Source organism: Pagrus major, chromosome 5 (genome assembly GCF_040436345.1).
Source record: "Pagrus major chromosome 5, Pma_NU_1.0".
NCBI lineage: Eukaryota > Metazoa > Chordata > Actinopteri > Spariformes > Sparidae > Pagrus > Pagrus major.
In genome coordinates, this window is record NC_133219.1 from 27,670,554 (window position 1) to 27,698,130 (window position 27,577).

A 27,577-nucleotide genomic window follows, 5' to 3' on the forward strand; every position below is an offset into this window, starting at 1 on the left:
GGCAGGGCACACAAACGGCGAAATTATGACATGAAGCGACAGGAACGTACCCCGTATTCTTCATTGATTGAAAACTTACTAGTAGAATAGTAGCAGTGAATGGGTGCCGCATCCATTGTGCAAGGCTGTAATGTTGGCAGGGTGCGCTGCTGAGGCTGGCTCTCAGCGAGGATACATGACAATAGAACTTGGGTAAAAAATCATAAATCAAAGTTTGACTATCATGCAGCCAATTGCACTTGAGTGTATGGTATATTCACTGAGGACGCCTGGTTAGTGCTTCAACAGACATGCATGCTCCTCACAACCACTCTGTTTCCACGCGTAATCACATGCAACTGGGCACAGACCCCTTTCTTTACCTTCATCTCTTCATTTATTTCCCTTTTCACCGGGTGAGCTGGTTTTCGGCTTCTTTTATTTTCCGGAGGTCTGCCCTCTTTTTCCATCTCTGCCATGTTTTCTCTGTGATACTTCTGTCAATATTGGCGGTGAGGAAGGGAGAGGAGGGGGTGAGAGAGGCAGCGGCAGCTGTTTACAGTCGCCAGACGGCGGGTGTCTTGCAGCTTTTCAGCGGCCCGTGTGACGCTGGCGATGCCGCCGAGGGCTTGCGGTGCCCGGCTAAGTCAGCCATCTTCTGCCCGTATCCTCCACGGTCCGTGCACCAGTGGTGAGCCGCCTCTGTGAGTCAAAGGAGAGGTTGAGTGAGGGGAAAAAACGAGACAGGGGGAGGGGCGTCCGCTGAAACATTATATGACGCGTTGGTGATCAGAGGTAGGCTATTTCTTCTCGCTTTCCCATGGAGTGCAATCAGAGCAGTCACATCCACTTAGCGCTGCTTCCTCATGGTGATAGACTGCGAGCAGCTAACAGGTGCCCACACACTCATCCGGTCCCACATTGTTCTTCAGGGGAGTCTACAAGCTGCTGGTGCTGCTCATAATGAGATTTAGTCTCTCTATCAGTTACAGACTCCACTGCTTCAGTCATTTAACACCAGCAACTCGAGTCAAGACTTGAAGTTCCACTCTGTTCAGATGCGCAGAAAGACATTTTTGCTTAATCAGAGCAGCTGTGCAGGTGTAGTGCCTTGCTCAAGGGCTCATCAGTAGGTCGATGGATGTTTCTCTGAAACGCTCTTACTGGTTGAGAGAATGAGATGTGCGCGCAGCCAGAAACACATCCTTCAATTTAACGAGAGAGAGAGAAAAGGTTCAACACTGTCTGGAGGAGGCCAAAGGAAACATTTGAGGTGTGTCGAGTTGTTATGACTGAAGCCTAAAGTTTCCATTTGGTCTTCAGAGAGTCGCGTCTTCTCCCTCAGGTTGTTCCATCGGGTTGTTCCCTCAGGTACCAAACGTGCATGACGCAAATAAGCCTACAGGTGTCTCAGTTTTGTCATTCTTGAACTTGGAGGAGACGAAGACTGAGGACAAAGATGGAACAAAGGTCTCATTGGCCACATTTAGAGCTAAGACATTACACATTTTCCAAAAAAAGAACTGGGCGCCTCGGATCAAAATTTGAGGGAAAAGCAATTCTGAAATGGATTAATAATGGTATGGTTTGCTGTCACATATAGAATTACATACATACAGGCGAAATATTTAGGTGGCCATCTCCAGAACGAGTCAAACAAATAGATAAAATACAAACAGAATTTAAGATTGTTATAATTGTTATTATTAGCATTACCGGACTGATCAATTATGACCTGAACATCAACATCTCCCTTTCAGTCTTGAGTTAAAGGAGAAGTTCACTTAAAAATTAAAATTCAGTCATTATACTCACCCTCATGTTGATGGAAATTCGGGTAAAGTTTTATTGTACACACAACATTTTTGGAGCCTCACAGTAAAACAGCTTTGCAGCATTCTCCTAAACAAGTGAAGGAGATGGGGACTTGTTTGAAAATATAAAAAAGAAATCCGAAATCTCTCCATACAGCTTGTCCAGCAAAATCTAGGGCACGAGATCCCAAATTGATTTTAAAAAAAGATGTCAATGGGCGGTCAAGCCCGAGCACCCACTTCAGACAGAATGATGCTTTGAGCTTATAGCTTAACAGTTACAGTGAAGATTTGGGCTCAGGAAGGGGTGGAATAAACATCTTTTCAAATCACTTTGGGATCTCCTTGGATAACGTCGGTCAAGACTTTTAAAAAAAAGTTTTTTAAAACATGTCCCCATCTACTTCAGTTGTTTCGGACAATGCTGCAACACTGTTTTAAGGCTCCAGAAATGTTTTGTGGTCTATAAAACTTCACCTGACTTCCATCCACATGAGGGTGAGAAATTGGAATTATGGACCTACTGTAACAGTCAATCACCCATTCTTTTATTATTATCCATTATTCCATTAAATACTACTAATTATTAAAGTACATAGTCTTTATTCATTCATTTCTACAGGGGGATTTCTTACCGCAGCCTGCTTGCTACAGACCAGCTGTGGACGTGTCAGGAGAAAGCACAAGTGTAAATGATAACATTAAAAAACGACTGCATTACATGTAGGTGAGCCAGTGCCAGGGTCCTGGTATTGTGCATGCTCCTTCACTTTCATGGCTTACTGGGACACGTAATGGAACTGAGCCATTGTTAATGAAATTAGTTTCACTTGTGCTTTTCCTGCTTTCACAAGTCAAAATGTCTGCAGTGAAACAGGACTTCACTCTGTAACAGTATTTTTCGATCCTGGTCCCGGTGGCCCCCTGCCTTCAATGTTTTAGATGTTTCCCTGCTCCAACACACCTGATTCAAATGTTCAGCTTGTCATCAAGCTCAGCTGAAGCCTGATAACAACCCATTCATTTGAATGAGGTGTGTTGAGGCAGGGAAACATCTAGAACATGCAGGGCATTGGGCCACCAGGACCAGGATTGAAAGACACTGCTCTATAATATACACATGTTCACATACAATACCTATACATATACATTCAGGCACATAACGCCATGTATTTTTCTAGTCTGTACAGACACCGATCAGCTATAACATTAAAACCACTGACAGGTGAAGTGATTAACGTCAATCATCTTGTTACAATACTATATTCTGTTGGGAAACCTTTGGCCCTGGTGTTCATATAGATGCCACTTGACACGCAAGACCCACTCAAACACCACTGCAGACCAAGTGAAGAACCTCATGGCAATGGCACTCTCCAATGACATTAAACCTATAGATTCTGCTGTGCAAAATGTATACGCATAATGTATAATGGCATATAATGTACATAATCCATCCACCTCATGTACACACATTCATCCATTACAATTGGACTTTTATGGCTGTTTTGGTACTCATGGCGTTGGCTATTGGTGATCTTAAGGGTGCAATATGTAATATCTATGTCAGAAAGAAAGTTTATAACATTCAAAAATGAACTTAACTTAATTAACTAAAATGACATAAGTTTTGGCGTTATGTCAAAGATAGAGGCTGCTGATCCCAGTTCAGTTTCCAGTGGTGTGACACCAAGACTCCCCTATTGCTCCGAGCTACTTGTCTGCGGACACTCGAGTCAGCTAAGGGCCACTAGTTACATGGTTAATTGAGCTAACTAGCTAACAGCAGCAAGTAGTTACAGCCATAGAAAGCTACAGAAAAGAGTACAGCCAGCAGCAGTTAGTGGTTCCTCTGCTCTGCCAAATTCCTTGTATGTGTGTACATAGACTTGAATGATGAAGCTGATTCTGATGTACGTATGTACACATGCAGTCAGATATGTAATAATTTGCTGTTGCTTTTGAAGAACTCCCATTTTACAGGGACCACTCAGTCAATGCTAAAACAGGGTCATTAGGGCATGTAAAACAGATCCAGATCCCTTCAATGAATGATTTTAGCTTCGGGCATGAATTTACCTGTTTCAACTTGTGTGGTACATGCTGTCCTCTGACTTTTGCTGGAATTACAATGAATTGGCAGGTGGAAAGCCAGTGACAGTGCCAGGGGATGCTGCGCATGGCATTGTGACACCCATTTGAGCCGGAAAATCAGCGGGAACAGGAGCTGTGAACCGTGATGCAGGGTCAGGGTGAGATGACTTATGTGTTACAGTGCTGCTCTTGCAAACCAGCGGCTCACCTGCATCCCAAGATTCCTTCTTCAGGCTGTCCCTCCAGCTACGGCAGTTTGGTGTAGTGTCATATAACTGTAGAGTTTCTGCTAATTCACTAAAAGCAGGAGATGAGGAATCAGAAAATTACTGTTTTTTAACATGTTGGCTGGAAGTGCAATACAGCATGTGTAATCTAAATAACTCAGGTAGTGCTAGATAAACTGGTTCAACATATATTTCTAAAAACAAAAAAAGTGTTTGTGTCTCCAGTTAAGACAGTCTAATGCTGAGAGTGGATGGACCAACGGCGAGTTAGGTAACAATTTTCCTTTAGCATGTAATAAATGAATAAACAGTGTTTGTGTTTGTTTTCTAAGTCTATTCAGTAAGAGAGTCTGCAGCTCCATGTTATGTAAGCTGTCCTTGACTTTCTCTCCAGTCCAGTAATAAGCAGATGGTGTAGGACTCAATGAGAGCATTGTTAAACCTAACACTGCAGGGGCATTTCCCTACAATACTGTGGAGCTGTCATATTGTCACAAGGGTTGTATTATATGAACTAGAAAAATTTGTTTTGTATTTGTGGCTTTGATTTATGGCTTTGCCATAATGGAAACACATGATGAGACAAGAGAAAACTTATACAAAATTGTTTCCACAGTGGTGTAAATCTCACCAAGCCTGTTCTTGGTTTTACAGTAATAGGACTTAATATGAAACATGCAGCCGTCCCTGTAATTTACCATTATTTGACAAAAACTTTGACAAAATGTTAATCTATCAAAGAAAAGACAGAGAATATATCAGGAAAATATTACCACTACATTAAGGGGTCTTCTACACTAACTGAAAAAACCAAAAGTAATGTTTCCTAATGATCAGACATTATTAATGCACCAAATCACAGGTCGATGCTGCCCTCATTCAGCAGCTTTGCAAATGTGATAATAATAATATCCACAAATGAAAAGCAGATGAGCCCTCACATTACTGAACCATGGATGCTGTTTAAGACCGCTGATACTGGTATTAACCTTTTTTTTACCATCAGCCCCCTCCTGGATATCCAATCTTGAGGTAATTAAAAATGTAGCTAATCTCCAGAGTAGTGGGCCTATATTTTTATCTAGGGTTTGTAACAATTCAAGCATCTATCTTTATTTTAACCCCAAAATATGGTCAGTTTATTGGTTTGTCCACTCCATCAACTGTTCATCTATAATGGCCACATTTATTGGTTCAAAAAGATTCAAACAAAACTATACCCTTACTGGTTTACCAGATTATTACTTATAACAAAATATGAACACATTTTCTAAAATGTGTATAATATTCTATAATATCCATCTGACTGAACTTCATGTTAGATTTAAGATTCAAGAAGGCACTAGATATTGGACTGTCGTGGCACCTGTGTGACTGTTTTTATTTCTTCACAGCTGAGGAGATTTTTGGCAGAATAATCGTTGACACGCTTGACATCTTTAATGACAGTGGTTGACAGTGACAGCAGGTATGAGCCAACTGGAAAAGTTTGTTTTAGTCGAGGCTAAAGAGACATTTTATAAATGCTTTGCCTGCCGAATTGAAGCAGTGGAAACTAAAAGTGTATACATGTTCTATCAGTGTGGACATTTACCAGAAAAACGTATGGTAAGGTAAAACTCTTCATTTTCTAACGGAGTTCAGTCGGAAGTGCTCTCCTCAGAACGGGGCGTGTCGGAATTTGACAGCAGCTGTCATTACGTTTTACGACGTAACGTATTACGTTGTTTCAAGATGGCGGCGCACAGTGTCAGGTCGTGTGTTGTGAAACATAGCTCATAGTGGCAGTATTTTAGCTCTGTTAGGATAGCAAATTACACGTTTTTATAAGTAATGCAAATGTGGCACAGTTTAAGAACGTGTCACAACGTCAGCGGTTGAATCTGGTGTTTAAACTTAAAGATGGCGGCGTGTACCTGAATGGCACTTGAAGCAGCTGTGTCAAACTAGAAAAACATAACTGTCAGACAAAATGTTACTTTCTACGTGGTCGCGGCTGTCCTGTGGGGCTTTGTCCAGCGGAGGACAGAGGACGCTGAGCCTGTTCTCCAGCACAGGACCCTCGAACTGGAATAAAGTGGTCTCCGATGCGGAGAAGATCGTCGGATATCCCACCTCCTTCATGAGCCTGCGGTGCCTGCTCAGTGATGAACTCAGTAATGTTGCCATGCACGTCAGGAAACTGGTCGGGACTCAGCACCCTCTGCTCAACACTGCCAGGTAAAACTGTTGAAATGTTTCCTGTGTCTTCTGAGTGAACGCCACACCGAACCATACTGACAGAAACTGTCAAAGTAACAAAAGACAGTGATTTGTTTTTCACTCAGGTTAATATATAAATCACTGTTTTGGCATTAATTTAATCCACCATCCGGCTCTCAGTTTGAATACAGTTATAACCTTTCATGTTGTGTTCAATTAATACTCAGAGATAACTGGTTTGTTTCTATCATTTTACTCATGAGACTTTGCAGTTGCGATAAGCCACCGTTTTATTCCCAGAAGGTCATCTGGCAGCACTCATTTCATTGTTGATATTTATTTGAAGACACGCGCGAACATAAACACACTTGACCCCACCTGCAAATACATCCACAGTATCCCCTTTCATTGATCCATAGGCATGTGGCTAAACAACTATTGTTTGCAATCAATAGTTTTGTTTTCCAGTTGAGCACCGTGCATCGTCAGTGATTGGTGTCTCTTAAGATAGCTACCAGATGCTTTATTGTGCATATTGTTGTTGTGAGAACCATCTTAAAAGGACAGCGGCATCACCATCTATCTTTGTACAGTTAATAAAATGTTATCATTCACTTTGCTTTGATTTGTACACTCTCACTATTACTTATTTGGATAGATGCGTTTCCTTTGCCGTCTTTCCTTTTAAACAGGAAACTAGAAGCAGTTTTTATCCCAACTGAATGGGCAACATGTGTAAAGGCAGCACTTCCTGGTGCTTTTTTTTATTTTCATTTCATATACTGATGTGCCAATGACACCTTGCTCCAGTCAACACTTCACATAAACATTCAACATTTGACGCATGGATGTGAGGAAACAGAAATTTACAATCCTGTATAGGCTATTAAAAGTGCCCTGTGGAGTTTTCTTGTAAATGAACTTAAGGGTGTTTTTACATCAGCAGTTTGGTTCATTTGTACCGAACCAAGGGGGAAAATGATACTTTCTTGCATTTAGTTCTGATCCAGTTATTGTTTATGCAGCACTTTAATGTTTCTGATGTATATTCATGTTCTATGGTGTCACAAAGAGCTCACAAAGTAATAACACATTTTAAGCATTATTAGTAATATCAGCCTGCAGATCGACCACACGTTATGAATAAAAACTAGCAGGTAGAGACAGAACGTGAAGCAGGCTTCTTATACAGTAATGATTCGAGGCTTATTACTGTGGAATCTGTGTTTAATGAACTGACAGAGTTCATGGACTAGAACATAGCACGGCAGTTTTAACAGCTTTTGACCTATTAATCAGGGAAAATACCCGGCATATGTGTTACTATGAAATGATTTTACATAAATACACACTTGGCTACGGATTGATCACTTTCTGAACAGTTCACGGTCAGAAGATGGATCACAGAATGAAAGAATGAAGGAAGGAAGGAAGGAATGACTGACTTTATTTCAAGCCAAAAGCTTAAACAAAATAATGAACAGTGACTGAAATAGTGTAGAACCATTTGTAGGAGTGAACCACATCACCAGCATGTGCATCCAACAGAAGCACCTCAAAAATGTCTTCTATGATGAAAGTAGCAACATGTCTTATGATAGTCAGCAACAGTCTTACTAGAAAAAAGCCCCCAGAAAGAAAGAAGCAATGAACTAAATCTAGACAGAAACAAAATCAAATTGCTAACAGTTCAATGGGTAATATACAGTGCATCTATCAGACTAAAACATACATACTAACAAGAAGAGTGGAGTCACTAGAGAGAAATTGTGGAGATGTCAAGAGCATTTTTGTGCTGAATTGTGGAAATTTTAATTAAAGGAAGCAAAAGCAAAGTCATGTAATTGGTTTGTTTTTTCATGAATGCTTCACTCTCAGAGAAATTCAAAGAAAGATAGAGACATTACATCTATGCAAATGCAACTTTTAATACTAGCACCACCACTGATTTATCAGTTTGTTGGATACATCCTGTAGTTTTTTCTTCTGTGAAGTAAATATCAGGATTAAGGGAAATACTGCCCATTGATTTCTCCTGCAGACAAAGGCAGAAGACACAACCGTTTGCCGTGTCAGTCACTTCTTTTCTTTATTACAGCTTTATTACAGATGTTCTTAAACAGACCCATTGCTGCACCAGGCATATATTTTCTAAATCCAGTGTTTAGCTGTATTTGCACCAAGTCAATAGAGCTAATTTGTGACATAACTGCACAGGTATAGTTATGTAGTAATGAAAGACGAGCTAGAACAGCTCACATGGTCGGCTTTCTTATGTTCTATCAAAGAAATTAGGAACTTAGAGAACCAGGGAAAGAGAACGAGAAGAGAGAGTCCTCAAACTCAATCCCGCCATGCAGACGGGTGTGTTGGAAACAGGAGCCCAAGGGTGTAATAACCTATACACCTAAATCTGATATGACAATCCATTTGGGTGTTGTAGCAGGGGGGCAGGGGTGGTGGCAGTGGTGGAGGGAGCAGACCTCTTGACAGTCTGACTCCTCACTGTCAGCTTGGGTTGGCTGGTTCGTATTTCCCACTGTGTCTCCGCCTTAGACGCGCGGCAGATAAAAATATCCACAATAGCAGACAGGCAGACCCTCGTGGAGTTGGGTTTCGGTTTTTCCTTTCCTTTCATTCTCAAAAACTGCAGCTCAGCTAACTTTGCCCCAAAGTGTGGAGTTACAGCGAGAGGACTGCGGCCCAGGAGGAGAAACTTAACTTGCTTTAAGGACAGTCCTTGAGACTTTGACTTAGACTTGTATTTCCTTCCACTGTTTTCGCACATTTTTTTTTTTTAATCGCAACTTTGATCTTCAATATCTTGATCAATACGATGACGATTTGTCTGAATGGATTAACCTGCATGTTTCAACTACAGTGTGGACATGAATGATACTCTCCGGTCTGCAGACAGGTTTAAGACACTGGAAATATTCCGCATGGAATAAAAATTTGTGTCTTTTATGGTTTCTCCTCAAAACAACTGCAGTTAACTTATTAACGTTTCATGAATGTACCTCACCACCAAATTTCCCTCTTCAGCAGCAGATGACTTTGAAAGCAGCCTTTAAATATCAAACTCTGCTCATACATCATTCTGCACAGAGAAGCTCAACCAAGTGTAGTAACAATATGTCTGAGTGGATGTGGACTGTACATTATGGGAGAAAGAGTTGATGAGACTTAACGAATCTGTGCTTTGATTGAGTCAAGAAATGTTTGCTGAATAGACAGAAGCACTTCGAGCACTAAGCTACCTCAAGATATTTAAAGCAAGTTATCAATGACATGTTGACATGTATTTGTAAAAATAATGTCTTCTTGTTTCTTGCCTCACCCTGCCCAGTTCAAACCAAAGAGTAGAGCATGGAGAAAAGCACATACAGAAATCTCTCTTTTGCAGCAAGTTGTGTGTTGGATCTCTTCGCTGTTAAGAAGCCGATGAGAAAATATGTTTTCAGGGTGTTTAAAGCCAACGTCATGCTCCCTCAGAATATTTTGCAAAGTGTTTTCAAGGCAAGAGGCACATTGATCCCACACCACAGAGAACTCACTGCTGTACAAATGGCTTCTTGGAGCGGTGTGAATCCAATCCTGTCATGATCGTTATCTATAAAGGTATCTGCTGTGCACAGTCGAGACAGCTGTATTGCATTGGATTTTGTCCTTAAGCAAAATGAATGTATATCGGGTACATTCTTTCATTCATTAATTCATTAATTCAATACTTAGCCAGAAAAAAGGCAGACAGAGGATCAATGTAACACTACGAATGTGAGGTCATACATTTGCATGCATTAATTCCAGCCCCTTCATACGGCAGCTTAAGTTCCCAAATTCCTGCGCTGCAATTGCGGAGCAGAAGGCGGGGTGACCTGTTCACAACCCTTTAAAATGACAGCAGCCCATTTCTCTCTTTCCGCTCCCTCTCTCCCTCTCTGTAGCCCTCACTATCTCTCCTTTTCCACATCATCTAAGCCCCACCCCTTTGCGGGAGGGCGGTTGTGATTGATTGATGTATGCTGGTGTGGATAGTGACATAAATATTAATCATCTGCCAACCTCAGGCCATGGGCTTACCTGGACTCCCCAAGAGGAGAGCAGCTTCATAATTTTTGGCTCTCTAGCTGTTTTCTATTCAGTGGGTGATGCGTCTGCGTTCATCAGTGCACCCTATTTTCCAACTCAGTAAAAATTTAGAGTGACCATAAATAAAACTGTAATGAAAGACAGCCCTCCATAATGTCAGCTGTATCGTAATTTTTTTTTTGGAAAAGCAGTGTGAAGTATTTTATGTGTTTTTGGGCAGGAACAAATCTTCAGGGTATGTGTATTTTTTTCCTTTCAGCACCACACAAGCACAGTGAATCACTAATGTGTTTCTTCTGTCATCTTTTCTCGCATTCTCATTTCTGTCTGGCCTCTATTCCCTCCATTTCTCCCCATCTCCTCCCTCTCTTCATGCTTTATCTCTCACACCCACTCTCTGTCTCAGGTTCCTCCACCTCCTACCGTGGTGCAGGGGTGGGTCAGAGAGGGTGGGGGTGGAGGTTGGGGCCGGTGGTGGGCTGGTGAGGCCGCTGTCTGGGCATCGAGCGGAGGGGGGCGTGGCCGCTTGTCTGCCTCGGAGCCCCTAACGAGAGCGTGATTCATGGCACAAGGGGCTCCCATAGGGACAGGATTAGAGGTGCTCTGTCTAACCGCTCCCCGGAGAGAGTAAAAAGATATTTAATCTGCCCACCACGCAGGCAGCTACCACTGGGCTTCGTGTGTGTCTCTGTGGGTGTGCGTGCGGGTTTCTGTGAATGTGTCAGAAGCTTGTTGGCTGGGGGAGGGAGTACCCCCACCACACACTCCCCAATCCCAAAGACACATACAGTCCTGCAGCAAAACTGATCAATTATTGTCCTGTTGTTTTTTTCTAGCTTGCACGATGAACAATCCTGCATAGATTGCATCGTGTCATCATGTTGCAATAGTATTTATGTCGTTTTGTTTCATTCTTTGTCCACAGAATGAGACCGGTCTATAATACATTACCAAGACCTGAAGTCCATTTAACAGCTGGAATAGCATTAATATAGTAATATAGTGAGTATAAACTGTATATACAGTATATGTCTTAAATTGCCCTGTACTGCTACTGCATATTTTATTCACATTTTGAAGCATTGCAACAGTTTGATGGAAATGGCAAAATTCGAGAAAAAACAAAAAAAAAACACATCCTCAACTATGGTTGAGGTGATTTTTGCCCTTTTGAAAAAGATTTAAAGGGGCTCTGTGGAACTTCTATGTTGTGCTGGAAGCTGGTAGTTAGCAGACTCCATTTCAAAACTAACGTTAGCTACTCTTGCTCTGTGTTAGCAGAGGGGAGAGAGACACAGAGACGAGGCAATCGAGAACGTGCATCCTTTGGACTGTCGCTGGAAGTCTGACCCGAGTCTTCCACAAAGAAATCCATAGTCCAGCATCCAGTAACTTAAGCAAATCGTCCACAGGCTTGTATAGACAACTGGGAGAGACTGGGATGGGGACGGTCTCATTTTTCACGTCACGTTCCAATCCATTTACATTTGGCCAATAAAAAAGTGAGCAATACATGTATATTGCTACAAATTGTTACATAGGGCCCCTTCAATGTGTTTAATGAGATATGGATACACCTTATCTGAATAAGTTCTGATGTAACAAACATTAAACTCACAGTAAACCCACAGAAAATGAGCAAAGGAAAAACATCTTTAAACCCAGTTCTTACAAATATGCATTTACATGCACATCTTTTCATCTTTAAACAAATCTGTTGAAACAAGTTTCCATTTACCATTTTACGTTATTAACACCTTGTACCACAGAAATAATTTTACAAAAGCAAATTGGAAAATACACAAAATTAGACATCTCAGCAGAAACTAACCTTGCTCTACAATTGAAGCAAAGATTCTCACCTTATTCACTCATGCGCATACATCAAAAGGGAGAATTTAAAAAGCATTAACGGTCCCTGTTGAACTGTCACTGCTTGGGGGCTGGCGCTGGCAATGAGTGTTGTGCACGTCAGTCATCTATGAGCACGCAAAGGGGCTTTTGTGCAAAAGTCTCACATTAATGCACGACACAAACAGAAATGTCATATTTCCATTGTGTTTTCAACATTTTTTTTCTCCCCCGTTTGAGGTTCAACTGGTATTTTAATTACATCAGTGTTTTTCAATCCTGGTCCTGTGCTTCTATATGTTCCTCTGCTCCAACACACCTGATTCAAATGAATGGGTCGTTATCAGAGCTTGATGACGAGCTGATCATTTGAGTCACCAGAATCACAGCAAGGGCACATTGTGTCATAGATGTGAAGCAATACACATTCATATATATCGAAAATGATTCCAGGATAATTGAAACGTTCACTTGCGCTTCAGCTGACTTCTTTACCCAGCGACATTTTCTCATGAGTGCCTGATCAGTACGACGCACGTCCAACTCTCAACAGAGATGAGAAGGAAGCAAGATGGCTCCTTATCTTCTTCCATCATCAAATCCGATTAATATAACGTCCTTGCATCAGATCGTTGTTAGTTGCTAGATTTACTAGCCTGACAGCATTTCAGGGTCTTTTACCAGCTCAGTACCAAGGGCAGTCAATGTAGCGGAGCATGTAGCAGCTAAAGAGTTGGTGGAGACCAAAACAGAGCTCAAAGAACAGTAACTATTGGTTGGCTCTAAATGAACACGTATGTTGTCGACTTCAAAGGTGACAATATGTCAGTTTTGTGTTTACAGCTCTATTCCACTGCCCCCAAGTGGCACCATTTAAGTCTGTTTTGTGTTACATTTTTTACACCAGTAATTCATTTGCATATTACTGGCCAAACATAATTACAACGAGCCATGAGGATTAGCAGCCTCTGCTAGCCTTTACACTGCATTTCACAGTGAGTACCTCCTTAACTGGAATTTGCTTGAAATTTGTAGTACTGCTTTAGCACAAAGAAGGAAGAGTCTTACTTTGGAAGTAATATGTTGGCCAGCGGTATTTTCTTTCCACTAGTTTTTAGCTATGTCGTTTCAACAGCGCATACTGGCTGTTTTCAAGCTGTTACTGGTTCTCAAAGATCATTCATTAAAACAGGCTGACATATGGCAGTGGGAGCAGGAGTAACTGGAATCAGGCTCTTCACAACAGTAGTGAGCAGGGTGTAGGGAAAGATGTTAGAAAAATAAATGTCAATTGTTCCCATTGCTGTTTAGCAAGATTAGACTATACAGTATACTGTACTATGGCATTTTGTAAATGGTGTCACTGTGACGGACTACAAAGAAAAACTTGTCTACCATGTAAACTATTACTTAACATGTACTTTTGAATAATTGACACACTTTTAATGTTTGTCTATTTGTATTTTTCTTTGCAGGGGCTTTGTCTATGACAGCAAGAACAACCTTCAGATGAGAGGACTGATCGTACTGCTCTTGTCGAAAGCCGCAGGGCCGAGCCATGCCTCCTCTGATCTCCTGCCTCAGGACATGGTCAGCGGCATCTACCCTAGGTAAATGACCGGAAGTTACAGTGTTACATTGTTATATTGTTTTACATTGGTTTGAGTCATAAGATGGCAAGTTAGTGTGTAGACTGCAGCTTTGTGTGTCACTAATTAGATCCATCAAATTTCCGTTAAAGCTTCCACGATCCAGGAAGCTGTTTTTCTGGCTTCTGGCTGCCTTATCTTTGTTGATGTTTCTCACACTCCCTGACAGCTGTTACACTTCCCAAACACTTCTACTTGTTTGACTTTACAGCTCTTGATGATGCAGGTAGCAACATCAGCAGGATGCACTGATGAATCTTCTTCCTATGCAGGAAATTCCCCAAAGCCTACCTAACTGTTAAAATGTAATTGGTTGCTATTGCTTTTGTGGTAACTACGGAGCTAATTGGCAAAACATTGTATAAAAGATATTATGCCCTTGAGGATTTTCTTAAATGTTCTACCAACCTTAATCACAGCCACGGCGTCGTCTAAGGAATTATGACCATATCATACCACAGCTCCACCAAGCAAATTCTTTTGGTCCAAAACATTAAAACCAAGCTGGTAATCCAAATCCATAGTTTTCAGTTTGACAATATTTCTGGTTCCTGATTTTCCATTCTCATGCATATGCTGCTTTGGAGAAAACTGTAGGCAGTAAACATGTGTAACGTTGCACTGTCGAATCATAAATGTGCATGGCAAGCAGACCAAGAAAGGCGATGCCGCCACGATTGTCCCTGTTACATGGCTACTGAAGGATAAATAGAGAAATAAAATACTTGTGTCAGGTAATTCTATCTTGTCCTCTGTGGTTATCATCCATATCAATTCCTGTAAATGAAGCACTACATCATCTTGCGAATATGATGGAATGTGGGGGCAATACAGCCACAGTTACAAGATGGGAGCATTTTGTTTTTATTTTATTTGGCTGTATTGAAATTGTAGCTAATTGGAAAACAACTTTTCAAAAAGTCCCTTCAGTAGCATCAGCCTTGTAGTTGCTGCTTTGTATTTAATTTGCCAGACAGTGAGATAGTCATGAGATGTACTGGATTGAAAAGCCTACTCAACTGTATGTTGAGTTAAAGAAAAAAAAAAGAAAAAAAAAAACTTTCAGGACACAACGCAACCATCATTCAGCAAAATCCAGACACATATTCACCAAATAAATGTTTGCATGTCAATGACCATCTCTCGGTTCTTGCTATGGAAACTAAAATACACCAGCCTGAAAGTATGATCCCTATTGAGGCTTCATTAATATGATGTACAGTATGCATTCATTTGAGTTTTTATTTATGCTAGTTGCATGGCTCACAGGATGGCAGTGTCAGTCAGTCTGTTACCACCATTTTGGTTCAAATACTTAAAAAAAATAGCAGGAGTGATAGAGTGCTATGAAATATTGTATAGACATTCATGGTTCCCAGAGGAGGAATTCTGCTGACTGGTGATCCTCTGACTTTTCATCAAGTACCACCAAAATGTCAAATTTCTCTTTATCCAAATAAAATAAAATATGTCTACGTCAAGTAGATGGATTGGCACCAAATTGTAGAGACATTCATGTTTCACAGAGGATGAATCTTAATGACATGGTGATCCTCCTCCCCTTGCTTTAGTGCCACCGGCAGGTTGACATTAGTGGTTTTGAGTGAAACTACTAAAAAATGGGTTACCATGTAATGTGGCAGATGTTATGAAGGGAACTTTGGCGGTCCCCTGACATTTATTCATGCACCATCATTAGGACAGTTCAGTTTGACCTATACTTTGGTCTATCACTAAACAGCTGCAAAAATGTTGACATTGCTATCAGTCTCAGCTGTACTTCGTTTTAAGGGTTAGTTTGCATGTCAGAACATTTGCATGCTTACATATTGACACAATTAGCTGGAGTGGATGTGGACTCTTGTCTTGTTATGGGATAAATTAAAGAAAATTCATTTTTGATAATTTCTGGAATAGATGTAACAAACTACATATATTGATTTATTAATACATATTTTAACTGTAACTTGGAGTTAAAATGCTTTAGGTAGCACCCTGAGGTCCCCCCTGGCTTTCTCACACACATCGACTTCCAGCACGCAGCTCACAACAGGGATGTGGGTCTGTGCCAAGTGGTTTCCAGAAGTGGCTGCTGTGTTTGGCGTGGCTGTGTGCTGGGTGCCTGAAAGGCTTCTTTCTTACTGCAAGCTGGCACAAGGCACATGTGTGCAGTGGAGCCATGTCTGTGCAGAAACATCCTAATATTAGAACTAATTGGAATAACCTGGGCGCCGCATGGAAGCGCTTCAGCCCGGTCCCTTTCAGGCTGTGAAGGCCGAGCCGTGTCGGCAGGTTGTGTCTTACTACTGGACGAGTTCTTACACACTCACCTCGTGTCACAACCTGGCACTCGCATCACTGCGACACTGGAACACCAAATCCAACATGCATCATTCCCTCACTCATGGTGTGATGGATAGTCCAAACCCAAACACACACACACACACACACACACACACACACACAGCATGACTTGATCACCTCATTTGCACTATCTTACTCTCTCTTTCTCTCCCCCCACCTCTCCTGGGCTCATTAGCACCTCTGATGGAAGAGATGGAAGGATGGAGGGAGTCGAGGTGGGGCGGGTTTGGAGGGGTGATTGAAACCTCCGGGGGATGGTCTCCTCCCTCCTGACAGGCAGCATTTGTAAAACATTTCCCACTCTGCTGCCTGACACTGATGATTCACCAAAGCACCACCATGATAGATAGATGGATAGATAGATAGATAGATAGATAGATAGATAGATAGATAGATAGATAGATAGATAGATAGATAGATAGATAGATAGATAGATAGATAGATAGAAAGAAAGAAACACACATACACACTCACAGATAGTCGTTCTCATACACACCACACCTCTTAATTCTTTGTGACAAATGAAAGCCATGCCAGTGAACACATCATGCAGCCACACTGATGGACAGGCCACCTCTTTAAATCACACACAGGGACGCACTCACATCCACAAGGCTGTATTTGATGGTGAGGCAGACTGCGGAGGGAGGAAAATGGAACAGAACAGTCAGGACAAGGGGCGTGGTGAGGGGCGTTACACCTCAGCAAGATGGCATCGGTTGCTATGCAACTGGGCACTAAAGCTATTTATACACCGGCCCCCTTGTCCCCCTTTTTCCTCCCCAGGCTCCACTGCTTCTGATCAGGACTGCTAGATTGGAGGCAGAGCTTTGGGATGTGCATGCACCAGGGTTTGACTAATTTGGGTTTTTGGGAGGCCGGTACATTGTGCCATTGTTACACATAGTTATTAATATAAGATTTGAAGTTACTACATTACAAGACCATATACCTTTTAAATGGTTTGGCGATATGATGATATGAACAGTATCCTGCAAGAGGATAAAAAATTCTCACCAGAGATTTTGCCATGCTGTTAATGACAGCACAGCTTTCTGTCCAATATCTTTGGGTGTATCAGGACATTTTGAACAATTAAGCAAGGCAATGGCAATATTACATTTTTATGATTTTTGCATCATTGTTTTTGTTTGTTTTTTGGTGGATTTGGCAAAACCAGATGTCCCCATGATTCTTATTTCTCAAAAGCGTTTTCCAGATATTTCACTATAACACAAAACAGTACACTGACAGTGCAGAGGATAAAGATTTTGTCCATTACACCCACTTCTTCTCTGCAAAAAAAAGATTCAATTGTATGAGCCATTCATACAAAAGAGAAGATTTTGAAATTAAAAGGGAACTCAGCTGCATATGTGAAAAAAGTCGTATAAAGGCGTTTTGTGGCTCCAGAAGGGGATGAAGTTTAAAAATGAAAGAAGTAAGAGAATGAACAAAATGCTGTACAGTTACATCCTGCTTCTTCTGCTTTAGACCAAAAGCTCAAGGCAACATTAGCTGCTACAAGCATAACACACCTGAATCTCCACTTGAGCGCTGAATGATCTAGTTGCATTGTGGGTAATCTAGGCACTAGGTTCTATGAAAAGAGAATAACCATATGTCTGCCTCTGCTGCATCATTTTTGATGCTTTTTTTGATATACATTAGTCTAAGATTGTTATTGGAGTGCATTACTAAATCTATATTTCATATTTCAAGTGGTCTGTGCTTGGTCTGTGGTCTTTCCTCGTTAGTCATTCATATCAGATCATATCATATCACACTTTAATGTCTTAGACATATACACAAATTATTTATTGATGTCATCCTAACTTGTGTATGTAAGTTGGTATATATTTGCATCTTTACATGCATATTTGCATACATGACATGGAAAGCATTGAAAGAAGCTCTATCAGACATTTATTAGATGGAACGTAATGGCTGATTAAGACAGGAATGCTCCTCTTTAACTTTTCACACCTGCCTTAACAGCATTTTCCACCTTGATGGATTTGTTGTATTGATGTAAAGCCAGAAGCATGGGCAGATCAAAGGTTTATCACAGAAAATCATTATCATTTTTGTTTTTTGTGCTCAAGTCAAACAACCAAGTAAACCGTCACTGTAAGGCTGACCTTGGACTTGGACTAAAATTTAAAATGTTATTTTTATGACCTGGAATCAGCAACAGCTCTTTGTCTCATACCTCTTGTTGCAACAATGAGTCCTCCTCTTGAAACCCGTCGAGTGTAGCCATCACTCCGAGGCACCTTGAGAACACGACTGTCAATCTGTTAATTTCCTTTTATTTAAACCCTGAACTTATTAACTCTCATTCGGGGCGACTGTGTTGTTGCTCTGCGTCACCGAGCAGAGAAACCAACCAGACAATGGGTGTGATTGAGAGGCGAAATAGATGACATTATTGAATTTTAATCACATCTTTTCCACGCCGACGTCGAACACAGCAATTACCTGGCTACAAGATACGTGTGTGTGTGCGTATGTTTAAGTGTGTGTATAGGAGGTTGGAGCGCAAGGCAGACGACTGGCTCATCAGGTTCTCACAGCGGCTGAAAGAAGGTCGTAAGTGGCTATCAGCGCACCCAACCCTGTCTGGATGGATCCCTCCTGTCGCAGCGTGGCGAGCTCCTTCCATATGGAGAGGGGCCTAATTATCCCCCACCAATGGCTGAATCAACATTTGATTATATCCTCCCTAAGGCTGCTCTGAAAGCCTCTATTCAAATACCACTTTTATGTCTTTTCTCTCATAATCAAGAATGGCTGTTATTTGCTAATGATAAGTTTAATTTCTTTTTTTAACGCAGCCCCTGACATGCTGTGCAGCAAGATGTCTGACATATCTGCCAGTTTATGCCCTTGAGTACGCTGATTTTGACTTGGAAGGTTTTTAAACCAAATTGCAGTTGTAGAGAAATCTCTCATCATTATAAGATACACAGTAATTTGTTCTTTGAAGTTGTCTACTCAGTAAATGTTTCAGATAGCAGTTGAATGAAGTGTGATGATCCCGACAGTCTTTGTTTGGTGCCGTGTTTTATATTTTAGTGGAATGAAAAACAAGACTCCCCGTCTGAATATTGCAGTCTTATCGACTTAAATACCTGTTCATTGCTTTTCCTCAAAGAATGAAATGCGACCCACACGTCTTTTGTTTTGATTGATTCCTTTGTGGTCAGCCCACCTGTACGTGATGCTGTGATTGAGTTTTCAAACTTGCCATACCTGCGTATTTCAGCAGCATACAGACAATGACAAGGTTTCTGTCAAAAAGCTCTCTAACTGTCAAGTCTCTGAAATGCCTCTCTTAAAAGCAGTTGACAAAAAAGCTGTGATTTTTAAATATATCCTTTCTTTCTGTTTTATAGCCAGCGGAACTTGGCAGAAATCACTGAGTTGATCCACACAGCATTCCTGGTGCATCGTGGGATAGTCAATCTGAAGGAGTGGACAGTTTCAGATGGCCCACTGAAGGACATGCAGTTTGGGAATAAGATGGCCGTCCTGAGCGGCGACTTCCTGCTGGCAAACGCGTGTACAGGACTTGCCCAACTGGATAACACTAAGGTACCCGATCTGACAGTCACAAACTGTAGTCCTGTTAAATATCTGACTTGATATTAGTGATATTATTGAGAAACAATGCTGTCTTAATTAGGGCCCAACTGATATGTATTTTTTGGGGCCAATACTGATATAATGGAGTAAAAAAATCTGATAACAGATATATCAGCCGATTAAATTTTTACATTTTTAAAAAAAATATATAAAAACATTTTCACATTTTCTCTGTCATTCTGAACCATGAAGTCATCAAGAACCAAACTCCGACCAGAAACAGCTTTTCTTGCTTAACGTTATCAAAACATCTCATCTTTTGCAGTATTTCTTTTTTAGTGTATGGTCACAGACAGTCAAGAGATGGCCAGTGCCTCTGCTGTTGGTTGCAAGGGGGCCTCTAAAAGTCCTGTAAGTTAATCCAATGTAAAAAAAACAAACCTCAAGAAAACCATCCAGTGCGCTTATAGCCTTAATGTGCTCAGTCATAAGGTTAACGTTATATGGCAAAGTGAAATTATGATCAATAAGAGTGACATGACGGTTGTTGCAGAAGAGTAAAGGATGGAGACGTTAACGTTATGTTATTCATTTACTTCCAGGCCAGCAATACATTTCACTACGCACGATTCTCCCCCGCTGGCCTGCACTAATGTTAAGCTAGATTAGCCTAACTTTAATTTACTAACATAACAAACAGATAAGCATGACCGACACAACCAAGCACGTCATTACTCATGGACAAGTGGGTTGAATTGAAACAGGAAACTTATGGAGTCATTGTTTATTTCACAAATTAGTTATAAACTTACCGTGGAGGCAAATTCTATTCTGCTCAGCCAATACTGTACCATAGGAGACACTCGGAGTGCACTCTACTGGATAAATAGTGCAAGGTCATCATTTCTAAGTAAAACAAAGTCATATTCCCTGCACTTTATTCAGAAAAATAAAAGTGTTAACCACGGGGTCTATCGGTCAACTTTAAATCGGCCGGCAGATTAATCGGTCAGGCCCTAGTCTAAATACGAGCTTCCAGCACTCGAACGGCTCCACAGATTAGTGTTGGTCTTGATCCCTACATCTTTTTCATTTCCCCATGTCACATCCAAACTCAACATCTCACTTCTGCAATTATTATTTATTATAAAGTGTTTTCCTTGTTTTTCCACAGCGTACCCGCAGTGCAAACGTCCCATTCACTCATTTAATAGAGCAACATTTCGTAGTATCTACAGTATCCTCGCGTTTTATTTTGTCAGATCAATGTAATGTTTTAGGCTGCAATTTTCTAGATAATCTTTTCATTCAACCATTTTAGCCAAGTTATTTCCCAATTTGGGGGTTGGGGCCCCAGGCAGAGATGATCTACACAATTTGCTTGGTTTAAGGCCTCTACATTCACCACCACATATTTGTTCAGCAGCTCAAATACTGTAGGTCTGGAGTTGTTCCCAGCGATGGCTGTCTCTTCCAGTTAGAGAAACAATTATGCATTAAGTACTCAATATGCCAGATTGATTCTGGGGATGTCATTTCCCTCCATGCCAAACTAGCAACAATAATGAGAAATAGTGACAGAAAATTGGCATGGATGAAATTGACGCACTCTGGTGGCTGTTTCTGCCAGAGAAACAGTTATCAGACTGATACTGGGAAGTCATTTTCCTACATAGCTTGTTAGCTACCTACCAAGAATGATGAAAATGGCAACAGCTGTGGATGACATTGACACAGTTTATCTAAGTAGACCTACAGAAATAACAACTCTAAAATCCAAATTATAGAACATTAGAGGTAACCTGTGGAGTTTTACGACCTCTAGCAGTGCTATGGAGCATTGTTTTACTAGTGGGTGCTAGGTTTGTTTATGTTGTGCACACACGTGGGCAGTGTAATCCACATTCCAATTTCATGCTGTTCAGCTGATCAAAGGTTAGCAGTTGTCAGGCATCATCAAGCGGAGCAATGTGCCAACAAAGGCTGGGAAGAACAATGCGTCAAGCATACATGCATAGAATTAAACAAGGCACCATTTTAAATATTTGGGAAAAAAAAAAAAAAAATTGGCTTCGTAAATGTTTTATGAGCAGAGATATATATATATAACGTGTGTTAGACCCAAAGGAGAGATGCAATGCAACAGCCATTGATCATATAAAATATGGACAGTTGGAAAAATTACACTAGTGTGAAAGTAACCTAAGCCTCTCTAAGGGCCGGCAGGGGGCGACTCCACTGGTTTCAAAAAGAAGTCTGATTGTATGTAAGTTTATGAGAAAATGACCTTACTTCTCACTTGATTTATTACCTCGGTAAACAGCGTCATGAGAGTTTATGGTCTCAATCACTAGTTTCTAGTCTTCTTCAATACAGCATGATGTTCATTCTGTCAATTCTGGTCCCATTGAGAGTAAAATGGATGATAAAACAGCTGCACGTCCTTGGATCCTCAATCAGATCGAATCAGGATATCTTCCCCAGCTCCACCCTCTTGTCCAAATATGGTCACTGCTGCCAAGATGGCAACGGCCATAATGCCAAACTAAAAGCTTCACAGTGGTAGTCCACAAACCGATGGGTTTCATCACAGTGCTTTTACACTTTTGAACAACAGAACTTTTGATTGTTTACCAAAACATCTCCACACCACAGCTTAGTGTTAACTAATCCTAGTAACTACTACCACAGCTTCCATGTCAATGGACACATTAGTGTGATGGATAGGTAATTCTCCTGATTGGTACGGGCAAAACAAAACAAATTGATCTACCCTTGAAATCAAACATTGCAAATCAATATGTTTTTTTCTGTTTTTCTTGTGAACTGGTGAGTTGAACCTTTTCGAGTAGACAACGCAAATTTGGGCACCAATGGTTTAGGTGATACTATGAGATTATCATGTTATGGTACATGCAATTTCTGTAGGTGGCCCTTTTTTTTTCTTTTTTTTTTGTCTCCAGCCATGGTAAATATCATCCTAATACTCAGTGTTCAGTTCATCTTTAGTGTGTTGGTGGTTATATAAAACAAATCACTCCTCATCTGGAAAAGGATTGTACCCCAAAAACCTCTCAGACACGGGTCTTTGCAACAGCATGTGGAAGGTCTCACAATCTGATACATTTACAGAATTTCATACAAGGACCCTCGATTACTTACACTCAAGCTCTGACATTTCTGACAGGCGTTCAGCCTGTTTCTTATGGTAGAGAATCTGATCAGGAGACACCATAGACACGTCCCCCTTGGGAATCCTTCTTATTGAGTTATCAGTTTTGGACGTGTGTGTGGTGGTGGTCTTGTAAGTACACCACAGATCATATCTAGGACCTAGCGTGGTAACTCCTCGCTGACAGATGCTGTCACCACGCTACTCTGTCAGAATGCGGTTGCCTGAGTGGATCAAAATAACCGTTTCTCCCCTCGTGCCATCAGCCGGACCAGCCCTTATCGCCTTCCCTGAAGCTTCTTATTCAGCACACTCAGTCTGGTTTCATGTCTGCTTTATGGCAGCCAAGAGAGACGCTCTTAAAATATGATGTAAGTGGTATCCATGGTGCTGCTTCTTGTGTGGGAAACATAGCAGGAGTTATTACGAAGCAACATTTTGTTTAAAGATAATTCTGAAGGTGTGGCGTTTCCTTTACAGTGCTAATTGGCTTTCATTGGGATTTGCAGCATTACTATGAGAGATAATTAATGCTGTGTGGCTAAGCTACAAATTACAGTAATGGAATTGATATTGTTGTTTCCCTGGAAGATGAAAAACACACTGAGAAGTAAATGATGGCAGATCTGCTGATGACCTGAGCTAATGATGATTTAATCACTTTAAGTGTGCATTACACTAAACAAGTTAGCATCAGTTCAGTTGAAGTTTTGGAGCATCTGTTCCTTTAGTGTGGTTCATTATCAAGGTGAGAAAAATGTCAGACTCAGGTGACGGTGCATGAAATTATTAGTCTTTTTCTCCTAAAACAGAGCTGCAGTGCTGTTTTTAAGGAGTGTGAATGTAATCTGAGGCAACCACAGGAAACGTCCGCAAAGTGGACATTTTTAAGGGTAATAAGGAGATGGACATCCGATAGCCAGCAGTTACTCATGTTTGAAAAGGTTAGCAAAACAAAATGAACCGAGGGCAAACCACAGTATGCACCGATGCTCATGTACAGCTGTGTTTTCATGAAGCTGTTCTTCGCTGGTTTATGGACAGGAGGGAAATTAGATTATTGCAAACAGGAATGAAGAGTCCATCATGTTGAGATAAAGTTACAGGAATGGGATTTGTTTTTTAAACTGGTGGAATGATAGCTTACCAAGATCTAGTCCACTCCAGCTCTTTTTTGTTAGTTCATGGTGACTTTTGACCTGGTTTGTTATTGAATCTGTACCAAATATGTCACAGTTTTCCTGGTACAGATGACAGAAAATAATGTGTACATTGGATTTTATCTCAAGAAACAAAATTATTTAAATTAGGAAGACTCTAGGTTAATTCTGCCAGATATATCAACCTTAAGAAATGCATCTGTTTTTGCAACAGATCCTTTTCTTGAAAACAGTAGGAGACAAAACAACCTCAACTTAAGGTCCACCTACTTGCTTGTTTTGGAGCTTTCAACTGCATAAGATAGTCTTTATTAGCTGACTGAATAAATTGTCCAACTAAACTTTTGAGCCAAAATGAAAAAGATGTCCGTGCACTCAGATCAACAACATTTTCATGACAATACCAGCAGCGAAAGATGGTGTGAGATGGTTAAAAGCTCCAGAAAACCAAAATAAGGGGACGTTGAGTTGATGACTCTTTGTTTATCACGATTACCTACTTAAATCAATGCGGATTACATTTATAAAAGTCTGTCTGTGTGCAGTAAAACTTACAAGTGAGCATTACAAGTAAGTCAAAAAGGTGTGGCCATGGGTGTGGCTAATTCTGTACATCATTAGCATCAACCTTGGCGTCTATTTGCAGAAACTAAGAAGACTAACTCTCCATGACTGGTACATTCTGTAAAAATTAAGCATTGTAGAGATCAAACATACTATAGGCAGCATGGGAATAAAGACTGCAATCTGCTGAGAGCTACATGGTATATAGTTGCGTGGGGTACTGTTTTTGAAGCCTCAACTTTGACATTACGGCCATCGCCATTTTGGTTATATGGAGCCAGAAGTGACCGTAATTCGAAAGAGAGGGTGGAGCTGAGGAGGATACCCTGACTGGATCTGACTGAGAATACAAGGACAAACCATGGTAGCAACTTGTAATTCACAAGTAGCCAGACCCTAGAGCATATCCTGCTTTATTGTCTATTTAACTCTAAATGGGACCATAATTGACAAAATGAAGATCATGCTGGATTGAAGAAGACTCGAAACTAGAGATCGAGAACATAAGCTTATTAGGAAACTGTTTACTGAAGTAGAAAATCAAGTGAGATATAGGGTCATTTCTCATAAACTTACATACAATCAGACTTCTTTTTGAAACCAGTGGAGTCGCCCCCATCTGGGAGATTGCAGGTTCATCGTGTTTCGGTAATGGCTTCACTTTTCAGACTGGAAAGCTCTGTCCAACATTTTGTACAGCCAATGGTCAAACTCCAAAAACATTCGATCCTACATTTCCCATGATACAACTGGAATGCATCTTTCATTGGACTGCCTTGTCCCCGAAGATGACATCATCAGTATTATTGTTTCCAAATATTTCTTCAATGTTCCTGGAGAGTCACAGAAGACATTATACAACTTTTTGCACAGGCTGACTTGTACTCCTCATGATGAGTAAATTGAACTTGATGTGTAAAACTGGTGAAGTGGCCCTTTAAACCCTGCATCCGACCTAGTTTAGCTCCTAAGGATGAATAATAGGCACACAAATAGATTGTTGCAGATTTAAACCTAGAAATACCCCAAGGCAAATGCAATAAAGGCTGTAAATGATTGTCTATCTGCTAATTGTCTGGTATTTATAACTCTGTAGCACCTTTAAAGTGTGTTAATCTGAGGGCAGTCTGGCTGTCAGTATGCTAAACAGTGGATTGTCTCTCTTGTGTGTGGCCATTGTACCAAATCTTTATAATACACAGGGTGGCAGATGAGTAGTTCTGCAGCTTTCAAAGTTTTTCCTTATAAACCAGCCTTCATTTTTCTTTTAAGGCAGTGAGAGCGATGGAGATTATGTGTCGTGGCCTTGAGAGGAAACCTATGCCGCTACTTGTATAAACTGTAAAGTAATCTCACTGTGGGGCTCCGGTTTCTCCCCCCTCGCAGACCTGTCGGCAAAACACGATCTGGCTGGATTTGGGAATGGAGTAAGGGGGAGGCAGGGGGAGAGCTTATCTGATACTTTCCAAAAAAAGACCCCCACCGGCCCCCACTTCCCAAGGCAGGCAGAGACACCACATCTGGTAATACTGTAGGCACATTGTCCTTCCAGGTCTGTGGGCGAAGCTCGGGTTTCCTCAATATTTTCCCCCGGTGGATTCAGTTACCCAAAGGGCACTGCGAGGCTGACGGAGCAGCCAGCGTCACCAGACTTTTCTGATGAACCAAGGATGTCTGGGATGGGCTGAAGGAGCTCTAAATTTAACCTCATTCATCTGAACTGTACAGGCGTGGCCCCCACTCCTCCGTCCACGCTGTTCTGTGTGGCTGTGAATGAAGGACAGAAAGATCAGCTTCAGATTTTTACTCATTCATTAGATCCAGACTTTGAATAATCATTTGAAAAAATGCAGTCTCTCCTCTGGTGGCTGATAAGGGACCAGTCATGTTTCTGTAAGCTAAAATGTAGTCATGCATGCCCCCTGTAAGAGGAAATGGGCAACTGCAGTCTTAAACAAAGTACTCAGACCTCAACAAAGCAGGATGTGACAATTATTAGCTTTTCATTTGAGTCGTTGCCCCTTTTTTAAGGGGGGAAGAATTAAATATTCTTTAATGCCAGTTTCCCAAAATCAGTGCATTTTTCCTGTAGATTATATAGATCAACTTGTGCTGAAAAGAATCTACAGCCTGGAGATATAGGAAGCGGTTCTTTGTCAGTTTCCAATTTTCATTTTCTATTCCATCTTTTTGTGCTACACTGACAGAAAACCACAATTTTTTAGATCCTTAAAATATGAACAGATCAATATTATAAAGCTGCAATGCTCAAAGGCACAAATAAAATAAATCTTCATAGAATTTGGGGAGAAAAAGGAGAGCAAAGTGGTCCTCCGAAGTCAGATCATGACTCCAAAACGATGTTAACCCTTCTGCTCTCTGGACACTGTGTGATTTCTCACCATCTGCCTTTTAGCTCGATTTCAGCCCCTCAGACAGGACAGACACCTGATCCTGTCTGTGTCGACTGGACTCCTCTATAAATACAAAGTATAATGAATGAAGGCGATCTGCTTCATGAAATCAACAGGCGCTCCTCCACGGCCTGATAATGAGCAGCTGAGTTTACAGCAGTTCACCTGGTTTCCCGACCCTCCTCTCACCTCTGATTTATTCACCAAACCAGCTGTTCAGACGAGAGCGCTGTTAGCTCGTGCTTCAATCAGGGGAAATTGTGGTTTTTAATTACACATGTCACGGACGAACTGAGTAGCGTGTCAGTTTTGATCAACCTCATTTACATCTGCGTTTGAGGGGTTTAATCGATGCTGTTAGTCAGAGTGATTTATAATGAGGGTGTAGGTTATCGGTTCAGTGCCCC

The 27,577-nt window shown here is 41.1% G+C and overlaps 2 protein-coding genes across 2 annotated transcripts in view; one reads left to right on the forward strand and one right to left on the reverse strand.

Moving 5' to 3' along the window:
* Positions 1 to 458, reverse strand: part of sobpa (sine oculis binding protein homolog (Drosophila) a) — a 38,124-nt gene extending 37,666 nt beyond the window's left edge. Inside the window, 1 exon segment of the mRNA XM_073467298.1 lies at positions 363 to 458. Within this exon segment, the coding sequence (XP_073323399.1) occupies positions 363 to 458 (96 nt within the window).
* Positions 459 to 5,863: 5,405 nt separating this feature from the next.
* The window catches only part of pdss2 (prenyl (decaprenyl) diphosphate synthase, subunit 2), a 29,305-nt gene continuing 7,591 nt past the window's right edge, over positions 5,864 to 27,577 (forward strand). Inside the window, exons 1-3 of the mRNA XM_073465407.1 lie at positions 5,864 to 6,334; positions 13,735 to 13,869; positions 19,671 to 19,869. Of these exons, the coding sequence (XP_073321508.1) occupies positions 6,087 to 6,334; positions 13,735 to 13,869; positions 19,671 to 19,869 (582 nt within the window). The 5' untranslated portion in view covers positions 5,864 to 6,086. The remainder of the gene's footprint in view (positions 6,335 to 13,734; positions 13,870 to 19,670; positions 19,870 to 27,577) is intronic.